Source organism: Borostomias antarcticus, assembly GCF_949987555.1.
Source record: "Borostomias antarcticus genome assembly, chromosome: 15".
NCBI classification, from domain to species: Eukaryota; Metazoa; Chordata; class Actinopteri; order Stomiiformes; family Stomiidae; genus Borostomias; species Borostomias antarcticus.
In genome coordinates, this window is record NC_140248.1 from 20,676,923 (window position 1) to 20,693,906 (window position 16,984).

The 16,984-nt window shown below is 43.6% G+C and overlaps 2 protein-coding genes across 3 annotated transcripts in view; both read left to right on the forward strand.

Annotated features, from left to right (window-relative positions):
* pcdh1g18 (protocadherin 1 gamma 18) overlaps window positions 1-16,984 on the forward strand; it is a 145,233-nt gene that overhangs the window by 39,608 nt on the left and 88,641 nt on the right. The window contains exon 1 of one of the 2 annotated variants that reach the window (XM_084449490.1): window positions 612-2,927. The exons of the other annotated variant lie outside the window; for it this stretch is intronic. Within the exon in view, the coding sequence (XP_084305616.1) occupies window positions 627-2,927 (2,301 nt within the window). The 5' untranslated portion in view covers window positions 612-626. Of the gene's footprint in view, window positions 1-611; window positions 2,928-16,984 lie in introns of those variants that run through there. 2 annotated transcript variants of the gene reach the window in all.
* On the forward strand, window positions 6,625-16,261 carry LOC311318455 (uncharacterized protein; the record flags this gene model as incomplete). The annotated part of the gene is made up of 4 exons (XM_084449806.1): window positions 6,625-8,970; window positions 10,263-10,557; window positions 14,080-16,049; window positions 16,250-16,261. The coding sequence occupies exons 1-4, from the start codon at window positions 6,670-6,672 to the stop codon at window positions 16,259-16,261; spliced, it is 4,578 nt and encodes a 1,525-aa protein (XP_084305932.1). The 5' UTR covers window positions 6,625-6,669.

A 16,984-nucleotide genomic window follows, 5' to 3' on the forward strand; every position in this document is an offset into this window, starting at 1 on the left:
CGAGCGCTGCTTCCTATGAAACTAGAGAGCAAACACCATGAAAATAATGATGATTCCTATTTAAAAAAGTAACAATAGACCATTTTCGTTTTTAAATGTGTTGTATAAATATTTACCTGCAACCAGCTTTATTATGTTGATTAAGTTGGAGCCCCTACAACCAGTCTCTTATCAAAGTTGATTGTTAATAAAAAACAAGGTTATATAGTTGCGGATTTACTCTTGAAATACGTATGAATGCCTACATATTGAGGGAAATGCCAAAATGGAAGGAGCATACAGTATGAAGGCCTATATTATTGTCTGCTGTATTTGATAACGACTCAGGATGTCGCTGTCTACCAGCTAAGGACAGCTGTATATAAGCATCCACCCAAATTCTCTACGACATAACAGAGCAAGTCAGATACAAATGTATGCTTTCGTAGGCTGTTTTCTTGATAATGATCATCTATAGTTTATGGTTTTTAGGTTAAGCTTTGTAGCAGGAATCAACGTAGGCTATATTGGATTTACAACTCAGAATGGAACACCGACGGCATTTTGCTCTTTTCTTCCGTTTGTCACTCTTTGTCGTCCTCGTGCGCATCAGCAATGGAGACCTGAGCTACTCTATTCCAGAGGAAATGAAACGTGGATCTGTTATCGGAAATATAGCGAAGGATCTGGGGCTTGATGATAAGAGACTGTCAGCTCGAAAAGCTCGCTTAGATATGGACGGTACAAAACGCTATTGTGATATTAATCTGAATACTGGTGATCTCGTTGTGGCTGAGAGAATGGATCGAGAACAGCTTTGCGGTCTGAGGATTTCTTGTGCTTTAAAATTCGAGATGGTTCTCGAAAATCCTTTGGAATTGCATCGTATATCTCTTCAGATTCAGGATATTAACGATAATTCACCCCAATTTGCAGATGATACAATTAAACTGGAAATCAGAGAGTCGGCTGATAAAGGAGAGCGCTTTCCCATCAACGAGGCCCACGATGCGGATATAGGACAGAATGCTGTTCAAAGCTACGCTTTACAACGTAATGACCATTTTGCTTTGGCTGTTCACACCAACAGAGACGGAGGGAAATATGGTGAGTTAGTGTTAGAGAGGGAGTTAGATCGAGAACAACAAGATGAGGTGACATTATTACTTACTGCAGTTGACGGTGGAACTCCACAAAGATCTGGGACGGTAGTTATACACGTCAACGTGCTGGATGCAAATGACAACATTCCCGTTTTTAGCAAAGAGGAGTATAAAGTCACTTTGCCAGAAAATTCTTCTTTGGGCACCGAGGTAGCTACAGTGAGCGCCACGGATGCAGATGATGGTGCAAATGGGGTTATTACTTATGAAATGGGTCGAATATCTGAAGATGCGAGGAAATTATTTGAGCTAGATAGTAATAGGGGATCGATCACACTTACTGGACCGATTGATTTCGAGGAACAGTCCTTTTATGAACTGCGTGTACTTGCCAAAGACGGAGCAGGACTCGTGTCCTATACGAAAGTATTGATCGACATAACCGACATTAATGACAATGCACCTGTGATATTCATCAAATCCCTGACCAATCCCATTCCTGAGAATGTGTCACCTGGTACAGAGGTGGGCATCATTAATGTCCAGGATAAAGACTCAGGGGGAAATAGACAGGTCCGCTGCTCCATCCAGCAGAATGTTCCTTTCAAACTAAATCCCTCCATTAAAAACTACTATTCTCTAGTAACTACCAGTGAATTGGACCGTGAGATGATATCAGATTATAACATAACTATCACTGCTACGGATGAGGGATCCCCACCTTTATCCTCCTCAAAGACTATTCATCTATCTGTCTCTGACGTAAATGACAACCCTCCGGTGTTTGAAGAACAATCCTACAGCGCCTATGTGACTGAAAATAACAAGCCTGGCTCCTCTATGTGTTCTGTTACTGCCAGAGACCCAGACTGGAGACAGAACGGCACAGTGGTCTATTCTCTACTGCCCAGTGAGGTCAACGGTGTCCCGGTGTCTTCATATGTATCCATTAACGGAGACACAGGGGTGATCCATGCTGTGAGAGCATTTGATTATGAACAGTTTAGGAGCTTCAAGGTCCAGGTTGTAGCCAGAGACAATGGTTCTCCTCCACTCAGCAGTAACGTGACTGTGAGTGTCTTCATAACAGATGAGAATGACAACTCTCCACAGATATTATACCCTGCTCCAGCAGGGAACTCCTTGATGACTGAGATGGTCCCCAAAGCTGCTCTGGCGGGGTCCCTGGTTTCCAAGGTGATAGCTGTGGATGCTGACTCTGGGCAGAACGCGTGGCTTTCATATCAGATTGTTAAATCGACTGATCCAGGACTTTTCACTATTGGTCTCCACAGTGGAGAGATAAGGGCCCAGCGGGACATTTCTGATTCTGACAGTATGAAGCAGAACCTGGTTATATCAGTGAAAGATAACGGACAGCACTCTATGTCTACAACCTGTTCTGTCTACTTACTGATATCAGATAACCTGGCTGAAGTTCCTGAGCTGAAAGACATGTCTTATGAGGGGAAGGACTCCAAACTAACCTCCTACTTGATCATCGCTCTGGTGTCTGTCTCCACCTTCTTCCTGACTTTCATCATTATAATATTGGCCGTGAGGTTTTGCCGTAGGAGGAAACCTAGACTGTTGTTTGATGGAGCAGTCGCCATTCCCAGCGGGTATTTCCCTCCCAACTATGCAGAGGTGGATGGAACAGGAACGCTCCGGAGTTCTTACAATTATGACGCTTACCTGACAACGGGCTCACGCACCAGTGACTTCAAGTTTGTCAGATCTTACAATGACAACACGCTGCCAGCTGATCAGACACTGAAAAGGAGTCCAGATAGAATATTAGAGGGAAGTGTCCTCACTCTCAACACAACAGGAGAGTCTACCGAGGTAAGAAATAACTAAATAGTTAAATCGTCTTGTGGTGGCAATTGAGCAATTAGTGCTGTGAAGCCTGCCTATAGTCTGAAAATTATTAATCAATCAATCAATCAATCAATCAAAGCTTTATTTATATAGCGCATTTCATACCCAGAGGCAACACAATGCGCTTTACAGAGAACAAGGGAGGTGGGGATACGACCCACCTCTACATATTCCAGAGGGAAGCAAAAAAACAGTAATCACCCGGGGGCCAGATAAGTGAGCTGTAAAAATTCTTCCCTGACCCCTCTCAACGAGGCGATCGAGCAAGCTCCTGGAGTATGTTTGTCTACCGGCTAAGAACATTTATAGAGCAATAAATAACATTAAATTGCATTTTCAGAGTAAGAGAGGCTAATAACATCATAGGAGAGACATGGCAAACATTGGTGTAAGTCTGTGTGTGCATAAATGTGCCTGGGCCCAGATAGAGGCAGGGTCAGGGGTAGGATCGGGGTAGGAAAAGGATACGGACCCGGGTTAGGGTGAGGGGATCTGAGCCCAGGACTGGTGTCTGTCAGTGTGTGTGTGAGTGTGCCTGGGTCCAGATAGAGGCAGGGGTCAGGGGTAGGGTGGGGGTAGGAAGAGGATACGGACCCGGGGTAGGGTGAGGGGGAGGGGGTACTGGACCCAGGCCTAAGGCCGGAAGTGGACTGTTGTATGTCTGTGTGTGCGTGCGTGTGTGTTAACTAATTTGCTACGACATCTGCAGCAGACACAGGGGTATCTATCGGACTCAGGGTGGTCTACTGGTGACAGTGGGGCATCCACTGGACCTGGTTAGAAGATAGGAGGGAGAGAGAGAGGCACTAGGGAGAGGGGAGGCAGAACAGGGTTAGTAGCACACGGAGCCATATATAGAGCAATACATAACGTCAAACTACATTTTCAGAGCAAGAAAGGCTAAGAGCATCATGGGAGAGGTGTGGCAAACACTAATGTGTGTCTGTGTGTGTGTGCGTGCCTGGGCCCCGATGGAGGCAGGGGTTGGGGTAGGGTGGGGGGTAGGAAGAGGATACGGACCCGGGTTAGGGTGAGGGGATCTGAGCCCAGGACTGGTGTATGTCAGTGTGTGTGTGAGTGTGCCTGGGTCCAGGTAGAGGCAGGGGTCAGGGGTAGGGTGGGGGTAGGAAGAGGATACGGACCCGGGTTAGGGTGAGGGGTAGGGGGTACTGGGCCCAGGCCTAAAGCCGGAAGTGGACTGTTGTATGTCTGTGTGTACGTGTGTGTGTGTTAACTAATTTGTTACGACATCTGCAGCAGACACAGGGGTATCTATCGGACTCAGGGTGGTCTGCTGGTGACAGTGGGGCATCCACTGGACCTGGTTAGAAGATAGGAGGGAGAGAGAGAGGCACTAGGGAGAGGGGAGGCAGAACAGGGTTAGTAGCACACAGAGCCATATATAGAGCAATACATTACAACAAACTACATTTTTAGAGCAAGAAAGGATAAGAGCATCATGGGAGAGGTGTGGCAAACCCTGATGTGTGTCTGTGTGTGTGTGCGTGCCTGGGCCCAGATAGAGGCAGGGGTTGGGGTAGGGTGGGGGGTAGGAAAAGGATACGGACCCGGGTTATGGTGAGGGGATCTGAGCCCAGGACTGGTGTATGTCTGTATGTGTGTGAGCGTGAGTGTAGGTGTGCCTGGGTCCAGTTAGAGGCAGGGGTCGGGGGTAGGGTTGGGGGTGGGAAAAGGATACGGACCCGGGGTAGGGTGAGGGGAAAGGGAACTGGGCACAGGTCCAGGCCTAAGCTGGATGTGGACTGGTGTGTGTCTGTGTGTACGTGTGTGTGTTAACTAAGTACTACAACATCCACAACTGACACGGGGGTATCTATTGTCTGCGGGCGACAGTGGGGCATCTACTGGACCAATGTATACAGAAGATTCACAGGTAGGTTTGAGGCTGCCTTTCTGTGTCTCAAGTTCCTAGCTAGTGATTGTAGGCTAGGTCGAAAAGGTACGTCTTGAGGTCTCGCTTGAAGACCTCCGTTGTTTCGGCCCTTCTTAGGCACTCCGGTAGGGTGTTCCAGAGGTTGGGGGCATAGAAACTAAAAGCTGCCTCTCCGTGTTTCTTGGTCCTGGCTTTTGGAACTGTTAAAAGTTCAGTACCTGAGGATCTGAGTGGTCTGTTGAGCATGTACTTAACAAGCATGTTTGAAATATATTCTGGTGAGTGATTGTGGAGAGATTTATAGACTAGTAGTAGTATTTTAAAGTCTATTCTAGAGTTGACAAGTAACCAGTGTAGTGATTTTAAGGCTGGTGTGATGTGTGCCCTTCGTCTAGTCTTAGTGAGGACTCGTGCTGCAGCATTCTGTATCATTTGTAGCTTAGAGATTGCTTTCTTTGGTAGGCCTGATAGTAGAGCATTGCAGTAGTCCAGCCTGCTTGTGATGAAAGCATGCATTAATCTTTCGGTGTCAGCCTGAGAGAGAAAGGGTTGCACCTTGGCAATGTTCCTTAGGTGGTAGAAAGATGTCTTTGTAATATTCTTTATGTGATTTTCGAAATTAAGATCTGAGTCAAGTATGACACCTATTAATCAATATTTTAATTACATTCCCTTCGAAAACTACAGTTGGTGTTATTTTAGTCCAGTTATGTATTTACAATGGGATGGCCTCTTCACCTCTCTTTCTTGTCTTCACTATTAAAAGGATAGTTTGAGGGCTTTTCACTTAAAATCCCTAAATCACTGAATAATCACCCTAATCTTGGTTATTATTTGTTATGTTTGCATTGTGCAAAGTCCGTGGCATGATCTTTCAGTGGTTGAATTAATTTGTGGTTTAGTTTGGTTAGGCCTTGATTGAGTACTCAGAATAGGCCTTGACTAGATCATTTAGTGACATTTGTTTCTGATGTGTTTCATTTACTTGAGAATAATGTAGTATCCCCCTGCGTATATTATTTGTACTACCTTATCGAGAATGCTGTGCATTCACTGCGTTTGGAACTTCTGAAATAACACTCCACTAGGTTTCAGCACCTGGGACAGCAACACTGCCGTTGAGCCTATGATATGGTTGTCAGTTAATTAACAGTGCAAAGAAGGGAAAGCAAATGTTGCACATACATGAGCAATGCTTCCTATGAAACTAGAGAGCAAACACCATAACAATAATGATGATTCCTATAAAAAAAGTAACAGTAGACCATTTTCGTTTTTAAATGTGTTGTATAAATATTTACCTGCAACCATAGCTTTATTATGTTGATTAAGTTGGAGCCCCTCCAATCAGTCTCTTTTCAAAGTTGATTGTTAATAAAAACAAGGTTATATAGTTGCGGATTTACTCTTGAAATACGTATGAATGCCTACATATTGAGGGAAATGCCAAAATGGAAGGAGCATACAGTATGAAGGCCTAGATTATTGTCTGCTGTATTTGATAACGACTCAGGATGTCGCTGTCTACCAGCTAAGGACAGCTGTATATAAGCATCCACCCAAATTCTCTACGACATAACAGAGCAAGTCAGATACAAATGTATGCTTTCGTAGGCAGTTTTCTTGATAATGATCATCTATAGTTGATGGTTTTTATGTTAAGCTTTGTAGCAGGAATCAACGTAGGCTATATTGGATTTACAACTCAGAATGGAACACCGACGGCATTTTGCTCTTTTCTTCCGTTTGACACTCTTTGTCGTCCTCGTGCGCATCAGCAATGGAGACCTGAGCTACTCTATTCCAGAGGAAATGAAACGTGGATCTGTTATCGGAAATATAGCGAAGGATCTGGGACTTGATGATAAGAGACTGTCAGCTCGAAAAGCTCGCTTAGATATGGACGGTACAAAACGCTATTGTGATATTAATCTGAATACTGGTGATCTCGTTGTGGCTGAGAGAATGGATCGAGAACAGCTTTGCGGTCTGAGGATTTCTTGTGCTTTAAAATTCGAGATGGTTCTCGAAAATCCTTTGGAATTGCATCGTATATCTCTTCAGATTCAGGATATTAACGATAATTCACCCCAATTTGCAGATGATATAATTAAACTGGAAATCACTGAGTCGGCTGATAAAGGAGAGCGCTTTCCTATTAACGAGGCCCACGATGCGGATATAGGACAGAATGCTGTTCAAAGCTATGCTTTACAACGTAATGAGCATTTTGCTTTGGCTGTTCACACCAACCGAGACGGAGGGAAATATGGTGAGTTAGTGTTAGAGAGGGAGTTAGATCGAGAACAACAAGATGAGGTGACATTATTACTTACTGCAGTTGACGGTGGAACTCCACAAAGATCTGGGACGGTAGTTATACACGTCAACGTGCTGGATGCAAATGACAACATTCCCGTTTTTAGCAAAGAGGAGTATAAAGTCACTTTGCCAGAAAATTCTTCTTTGGGCACCGTGGTAGCTACAGTGAGCGCCACGGATGCAGATGATGGTGCAAATGGGATTATTACTTATGAAATGGGTCGACTATCTGAAGATGCGAGGAAATTATTTGAGCTAGATAGTAATAGGGGATCGATCACACTTACTGGACCGATTGATTTCGAGGAACAGTCCTTTTATGAACTGCGTGTACTTGCCAAAGACGGAGCAGGACTCGTGTCCTATACGAAAGTATTGATCGACATAACCGACATTAATGACAATGCACCTGTGATATTCATCAAATCCCTGACCAATCCCATTCCTGAGAATGTGTCACCTGGTACAGAGGTGGGCATCATTAATGTCCAGGATAAAGACTCAGGGGGAAATAGACAGGTTCGCTGCTCCATCCAGCAGAATGTTCCTTTCAAACTAAATCCCTCCATTAAAAACTACTATTCTCTGGTAACTACCAGTGAATTGGACCGTGAGATGATATCAGATTATAACATAACTATCACAGCTACAGATGAGGGATCCCCACCTTTATCCTCCTCAAAGACTATTCATCTATCTGTCTCTGACGTAAATGACAACCCTCCTGTGTTTGAAGAACAATCCTACAGCGCCTATGTGACTGAAAATAACAAGCCTGGCTCCTCTATGTGTTCTGTTACTGCCAGAGACCCAGACTGGAGACAGAACGGCACAGTGGTCTATTCTCTACTGCCCAGTGAGGTCAACGGTGTCCCGGTGTCTTCATATGTGTCCATTAATGGAGACACGGGGGTGATCCATGCTGTGAGAGCATTTGATTATGAACAGTTTAGGAGCTTCAAGGTCCAGGTTGTAGCCAGAGACAATGGTTCTCCTCCACTCAGCAGTAACGTGACTGTGAGTGTCTTCATAACAGATGAGAATGACAACTCTCCACAGATATTATACCCTGCTCCAGCAGGGAACTCCTTGATGACTGAGATGGTCCCCAAAGCTGCTCTGGCGGGGTCCCTGGTTTCCAAGGTGATAGCTGTGGATGCTGACTCTGGGCAGAACGCGTGGCTTTCATATCAGATTGTTAAATCGACTGATCCAGGACTTTTCACTATTGGTCTCCACAGTGGAGAGATCAGGGCCCAGCGGGACATTTCTGATTCTGACAGTATGAAGCAGAACCTGGTTTTATCAGTGAAAGATAACGGACAGCCCTCTATGTCTACAACCTGTTCTGTCTACTTACTGATATCAGATAACCTGGCTGAAGTTCCTGAGCTGAAAGACATGTCTTATGAGGGGAAGGACTCCAAACTAACCTCCTACTTGATCATCGCTCTGGTGTCCGTCTCCACCTTCTTCTTGACTTTCATCATTATAATATTGGCCGTGAGGTTTTGCCGTAGGAGGAAACCTAGACTGTTGTTTGATGGAGCAGTCGCCATTCCCAGCGGGTATTTCCCTCCCAACTATGCAGAGGTGGATGGAACAGGAACGCTCCGGAGTTCTTACAATTATGACGCTTACCTGACAACGGGCTCACGCACCAGTGACTTCAAGTTTGTCAGATCTTACAATGACAACACGCTGCTAGCTGATCAGACACTGAAAAGGAGTCCAGATAGAATATTAGAGGGAAGTGTCCTCACTCTCAACACAACAGGAGAGTCTACCGAGGTAAGAAATCACTAAATAGTTAAATCGTCTTGTGGTGGCAATTGAGCAATTAGTGCTGTGAAGCCTGCCTATAGTCTGAAAATGATTAATCAATATTTTAATTACATTCCCTTCGAAAACTACAGTTGTTGTTATTTTAGTCCAGTTATGTATTTACAATGGGATGGCCTCTTCACCTCTCTTTCTTGTCTTCACTATTAAAAGGATAGTTTGAGGGCTTTTCACTTAAAATGCCTAAATCACTGAATCATCATGTAGGCCTAATCTTGGTTATTATTTGTTATGTTTGCATTGTGCAAAGTCCGTGGCATGATCTTTCAGTGGTTGAATTAATTTGTGGTTTAGTTTGGTTAGGCCTTGATTGAGTACTCAGAATAGGCCTTGACTAGATCATGTAGTGACATTTGTTTCTGATGTGTTTCATTTACTTGAGAATCATGTAGTATCCCCCTGCGTATATTATTTGTACTACCTTATCGAGAATGCTGTGCATTCACTGCGTTTGGAACTTCTGAAATAACACTCCACTAGGTTTCAGGACCTGGGACAGCGACACTGCAGTTGAGCCTATGATATGTTTGTCAGTTAATTAACAGTGCAAAGAAGGGAAAGCAAATGTTGCACATACATGAGCAATGCTTCCTATGAAACTAGAGAGCAAACACCTTAACAATAATGATGATTCCTATAAAAAAAAGTAACAGTAGACCATTTTCGTTTTTAAATGTGTTGTATAAATATTTACCTGCAACCATAGCTTTATTATGTTGATTAAGTTGGAGCCCCTCCAATCAGTCTCTTTTCAAAGTTGATTGTTAATAAAAACAAGGTTATATAGTTGCGGATTTACTCTTGAAATACGTATGAATGCCTACATATTGAGGGAAATGCCAAAATGGAAGGAGCATACAGTATGAAGGCCTATATTATTGTCTGCTGTATTTGATAACGACTCAGGATGTCGCTGTCTACCAGCTAAGGACAGCTGTATATAAGCATCCACCCAAATTCTCTACGACATAACAGAGCATGTCAGATACAAATGTATGCTTTCGTAGGCAGTTTTCTTGATAATGATCATCTATAGTTGATGGTTTTTATGTTAAGCTTTGTAGCAGGAATCAACGTAGGCTATATTGGATTTACAACTCAGAATGGAACACCGACGGCATTTTGCTCTTTTCTTCCGTTTGACACTCTTTGTCGTCCTCGTGCGCATCACCAATGGAGACCTGAGCTATTCTATTCCAGAGGAAATGAAACGTGGATCTGTAATCGGAAATATGGCGAAGGATCTGGGGATCGGTACTAAGAAACTGACAGATCGAAAAGCTCGTTTAGATATGGATGATACAGGACACTATTGTGATATTAATCTGAATACTGCTGATCTCGTTGTGGCTGAGAGAATGGATCGAGAACAGCTCTGCGGTCTGAGGATTTCTTGTGTGTTAAAATTCGAAATGGTTCTCGAAAATCCTTTGGAATTGCATCGTATATCTCTTCAGATTCAGGACATTAACGATAATTCACCCCAATTTGCGGATGATACAATTAAACTGGAAATCTCTGAGTCGGCTGTAAAAGGTACTCGCTTTCCCATCAACGAGGCCCACGATGCGGATATAGGTCAGAATGCTGTTCAAAGCTACTCTTTGGAAATGAATGACTATTTTTCTTTGGCGGTTCATACAAACGAGGATGGAGGGAAATACGGAGAATTAGTGTTAGAGAAGGAGTTAGACCGTGAACATCAGCAGGAGGTGACATTATTACTTTATGCTGTTGATGGTGGGACCCCACAGAGATCTGGTTCTGTTGCTATTCATGTTACTGTGCTGGATGCGAACGACAACATTCCTGTTTTTAGCAAGAATGCTTACAAAGTCAGTTTGCCGGAAAATACTGCGATAGGTTTTATTTTAGCAACAGTCAAAGCTACGGATGCAGACGAGGGGGCATATGGAGAGGTTACATATGAATTTGGTCGAATATCTGAAGATGAAAGGAAATTGTTTCACCTAGATAGTAAAACTGGATTGGTCAGCCTAACTGGACCGATTGATTACGAGAAACAATCATTTTATGAACTGCGCGTACTTGCCAAAGATGGCGCAGGCTTGGTATCCTACACGAAAGTTTTAATCGACGTTACAGACATAAATGACAACGCACCAGTGATATTCATCAAATCTCTGACGACTTCCTTCCCCGAGAATGTGTCACCTGGTACAGAGGTGGGCATCATTAATGTCCAGGATAAAGACTCAGGGGGAAATAGACAGGTCCGCTGCTCCATCCAGCAGAATGTTCCTTTCAAACTAAATCCCTCCATTAAAAACTACTATTCTCTGGTAACTACCAGTGAATTGGACCGTGAGATGATATCAGATTATAACATAACTATCACTGCTACGGATGAGGGATCCCCACCTTTATCCTCCTCAAAGACTATTCATCTATCTGTCTCTGACGTAAATGACAACCCTCCTGTGTTTGATGAACAATCCTACAGCGCCTATGTGAATGAAAATAACAAGCCTGGCTCCTCTATGTGTTCTGTTACTGCCAGAGACCCAGACTGGAGACAGAACGGCACAGTGGTCTATTCTCTACTGCCCAGTGAGGTCAACGGTGTCCCGGTGTCTTCATATGTATCCATTAACGGAGACACAGGGGTGATCCATGCTGTGAGAGCATTTGATTATGAACAGTTTAGGAGCTTCAAGGTCCAGGTTGTAGCCAGAGACAATGGTTCTCCTCCACTCAGCAGTAACGTGACTGTGAGTGTCTTCATAACAGATGAGAATGACAACTCTCCACAGATATTATACCCTGCTCCAGCAGGGAACTCCTTGATGACTGAGATGGTCCCCAAAGCTGCTCTGGCGGGGTCCCTGGTTTCCAAGGTGATAGCTGTGGATGCTGACTCTGGGCAGAACGCGTGGCTTTCATATCAGATTGTTAAATCGACTGATCCAGGACTTTTCACTATTGGTCTCCACAGTGGAGAGATCAGGGCCCAGCGGGACATTTCTGATTCTGACAGTATGAAGCAGAACCTGGTTGTATCAGTGAAAGATAACGGACAGCCCTCTATGTCTACAACCTGTTCTGTCTACTTACTGATATCAGATAACCTGGCTGAGGTTCCTGAGCTGAAAGACATGTCTTATGAGGGGAAGGACTCCAAACTAACCTCCTACTTGATCATCGCTCTGGTGTCTGTCTCCACCTTCTTCCTGACTTTCATCATTATAATATTGGCCGTGAGGTTTTGCCGTAGAAGGAAACCTAGACTGTTGTTTGATGGAGCGGTCGCCATTCCCAGCGGGTATTTCCCTCCCAACTATGCAGAGGTGGATGGAACAGGAACGCTCCGGAGTTCTTACAATTATGACGCGTACCTGACAACGGGCTCACACACCAGTGACTTCAAGTTTGTCACATCTTACAATGACAACACGCTGCCAGCTGATCAGACACTGAAAAGAAGTCCAGATAGGTTCCTCACTCTCAACACAGTAGGAGAACTGAACGAGGTAAGACAATTTATTTGAGATCCTTTCTCATGTGAAAATTAACAGTTATATTGTCGGGCAGCTTTTAAGTCTACTTAGCCGCAACATAACCAGCACTATGACCTAATTTTGGCGCATATCTTAAAACGTGGACGGCCCACGCAACAGTACATTTGAAGTCTTTTTTTTTTTCAAAACCGGATTAATACGTTTTGTATAACGTATTGGCTCATCAATTTCTTGTTAAAACCAGATTACACGTCACTTTAGCCATTACATCAGATTAATATACATGCATTACAGTGTATGTAAACTATCGTTAGGCCTAAAAATTGAGCGAGGATGTAGCATAGCCTATCTACTTTTGGAATGCCTTGGAACTAACTTGTTTTCATGAAGGCCTATTCAATGTTCAAGAACTGTATTTTATTTTTTATCTACGAATCATGTCGTCTCTGTTCCACAACTAGCTACATTTGCATACCTCAGTGTAAACTTTGGCCTGTTTTAGTACCATGGATAGCTCCCGAGTGTTTGTAGCTGCCTGTGCTGCGTTGGTACTAGAGGGAAGCTACTTATTGGAGAATAGTCTGTGAACGTTTCTCTCTTACTTGATGAGAGACTACTGGATAGTGCCTTCCTTATTCTGAGCATCTTGTGCACATTACTGTTTAATAGTATTTAGTTTATTGATTGGATCCAGCCTGCGTTCTATAGAATACTTAGTTCCTCAGCCTCAAGCTGAGCTGCAGCCCTGAGCTATGTTATGAATACTGACGTGAAAGGATAGTTTGCATCCATTGGACTTAAATAGTATCGGTTTGTGTTTCAGGCTACGAGCCACTGCCATCTTGGTAGCATATAGGCTACTTCTTAGGGATAACCACTGAGACGGAGTGCCTGGTCTAGAAAACATTTTCCTGCAATTTTAACGAATTACACCGAGTGTCGCTATCTACCAGCAATTGATGTTACTGTAGCCTACATGTTTCTCTCCACCCACTTATACAATAAGACCAAAACGTCGTGTTGGCTTCGCACTGAAAATAACAGTTGGTTGTTTGTGTTTCATACGGACAATACGTAATTCTGCCTGGATGGTATTTGTTTGCCAGATTATTAGGATTTGAAACGTCTTTCTTGAACATGGAATGCAGGAGCTCCTCGATTTGTTTTTCCTTATTTTGTCTGGCTTTGTTTCCTTTGCTCGTCCGCACCAGCTACGGAGATGTGACCTATTCTATTAACGAGGAGATGAAACGCGGGTCGGTAATTGGAAATATAGCCAAGGATCTGGGATTGGACGCCAAAAGACTCATTTCACGAAAGGCTCGCTTAGGTGCTGATGGTAACAACAAACGCTACTGCGATATTAATCTGAACACCGGTGAACTAGTCGTCGGCGAAATTATAGATAGGGAGCAGCTCTGCGCTAGGAGGCTTTCCTGCTCCTTGAAATATGAAATAGTCCTGGAGAATCCCTTAGAATTACATAACATAATTTTGCAGATACAAGATGTAAATGATAACGCTCCTCAATTTGGGAAAGAAGTTGTTAAATTTGAGATCACAGAGTCGGCAGACAAAGGCGCCCGGTTTGCTGTGAATCAGGCACTGGACGCAGATATTGGCCTCAACGCTGTCCAAAGCTACATATTGCAAAGGAATGAACATTTTAGTTTGGCCGTTCATACTAATCCTGGGGGTGGAAAGCACAGTGAACTAGTTTTGGAGAAAGAGTTAGATCGTGAGCAACAACAAGAGGTGACATTACTCCTTACTGCAGTTGACGGAGGGACTCCACAGAGATCTGGTACTGTAGTTATACACGTCACTGTTCTCGATGCAAATGATAATAAACCAGTTTTCAGCAAGAACATATATGAAGTTAATCTGCCTGAGAACTCGCCAGTAGGTTCTGTTGTTATTACTGTGTCTGCTACTGACGCAGACGAGGGGGCAAATGGAGAGGTAACATACGGATTTGGTCCCATCTCAGACGATGTGAAGAAAATATTTTCCCTCCATCCCAAAACGGGTGACATAAGCATCGTTGGAGAAATGGATTTCGAAAAAGAGTCAATTTATGAATTCAGTATCCAAGCCGAAGACAACTCAGGACTGACTTCTTTTGCCAATGTTATAGTCCAGATAACGGATGTAAATGACAACGCCCCGTTGATATCTATACAGTCTCTGACCACTCCCATCCCTGAGAATGTGTCACCTGGTACAGAGGTGGGCATCATTAATGTCCAGGATAACGACTCAGGGGGAAATAGACAGGTCCGCTGCTCCATCCAGCAGAATGTTCCTTTCAAACTAAATCCCTCCATTAAAAGCTACTATTCTCTGGTAACTACCAGTGAATTGGACCGTGAGATGATATCAGATTATAACATAACTATCACTGCTACGGATGAGGGATCCCCACCTTTATCCTCCTCAAAGACTATTCATCTATCTGTCTCTGACGTAAATGACAACCCTCCTGTGTTTGAAGAACAATCCTACAGCGCCTATGTGACTGAAAATAACAAGCCTGGCTCCTCTATGTGTTCTGTTACTGCCAGAGACCCAGACTGGAGACAGAACGGCACAGTGGTCTATTCTCTACTGCCCAGTGAGGTCAACGGTGTCCCGGTGTCTTCATATGTATCCATAAACGGAGACACAGGGGTGATCCATGCTGTGAGAGCTTTTGATTATGAACAGTTTAGGAGCTTCAAGGTCCAGGTTGTAGCCAGAGACAATGGTTCTCCTCCACTCAGCAGTAACGTGACTGTGAGTGTCTTCATAACAGATGAGAATGACAACTCTCCACAGATATTATACCCTGCTCCAGCAGGGAACTCCTTGATGACTGAGATGGTCCCCAAAGCTGCTCTGGCGGGGTCCCTGGTTTCCAAGGTGATAGCTGTGGATGCTGACTCTGGGCAGAACGCGTGGCTTTCATATCAGATTGTTAAATCGACTGATCCAGGACTTTTCACTATTGGTCTCCACAGTGGAGAGATCAGAGCCCAGCGGGACATTTCTGATTCTGACAGTATGAAGCAGAACCTGGTTATATCAGTGAAAGATAACGGACAGCCCTCTATGTCTACAACCTGTTCTGTCTACTTACTGATATCAGATAACCTGGCTGAAGTTCCTGAGCTGAAAGACATGTCTTATGAGGGGAAGGACTCCAAACTAACCTCCTACTTGATCATCGCTCTGGTGTCCGTCTCCACCTTTTTTCTGACTTTCATCATTATAATATTGGCCGTGAGGTTTTGCCGTAGGAGGAAACCTAGACTGTTGTTTGATGGAGCAGTCGCCATTCCCAGTGGGTATTTCCCTCCCAACTACGCAGAGGTGGATGGAACAGGAACGCTCCGGAGTTCTTACAATTATGACGCTTACCTGACAACGGGCTCACGCACCAGTGACTTTAAGTTTGTCAGATCTTACAATGACAACACGCTGCCGGCTGATCAGACACTGAAAAGAAGTCCAGATAGATTATTAGAGGGAAGCGTCCTCACTCTCAACACAACAGTACAGTCCAATGAGGTAAGAAAACTAATAGGTAACCCACTCTGTAGTGGGAATTAAGCAATTTCATCTGTGATGTCTGCATATTTTCTGCATATAAGTTGCCGATATTTAATTTATTTAGAAATCTAGCACAGTGTATTACATTTGTCTAGTTAGGTGTCCATAATGGGATGGGAGTGATATCTTCAACTCTTTTTTCTTATCCTGATTGAAAGGGAATTGGTTGACTGTTTTGTACTCAATAGCTCACTGAAGCTGTCTCGTCGCTGTGATTGTATGATATGCTGACATAGTTTGAATGGCTGTGGCATGGTCCTGCAATCCTTGAATTCAATTGTAATTTACTTCGATTCAGCCTTCATTAGACCATTTGTAGTTATATTTTTTCTGATGTATTTCGAGCAATGTACTTAGGAACAATGTATCCCTCCAATCAGTATCTTACTATTAAGAATGTATGGGCCTCCCTGCATTTTGAACTTCTGAAATCCGAATCGGCTAATTTCAGCACCTCAGACAGCGACATACTTGTATCTGATGAACCTAATCCGCGGTCATATCGATTTTTTAACAGTGTATAAAGAAGGGGAAGCAAATGTTGCACGTGTAAATAATTTGTCGCCTACGTGTAAACACCATGGAAATAATAACGACGATTTCTAAAAACTAAAATCACAATTTTCGGTATTTAAATGTGCTGCATAGATTATAGCATACACTCATATGGGTTGAATACTTTTGAATGTTATAACCCGTTTCTAAAAATAAATAATAATAAATAAATAAAATAAAATAAAAACATCAAGTTAGTTGCACATTTACCATTTCAAACGGTGCAGGAATGAGGAGTAGTACAGTAGGCCTACAGTATATTGGACGTTATCTGCTGTATCTGTTAACGGCTCAGGATGTCGCTGTCTACCAGCTAAGGACAGCTGGATACACGTCTC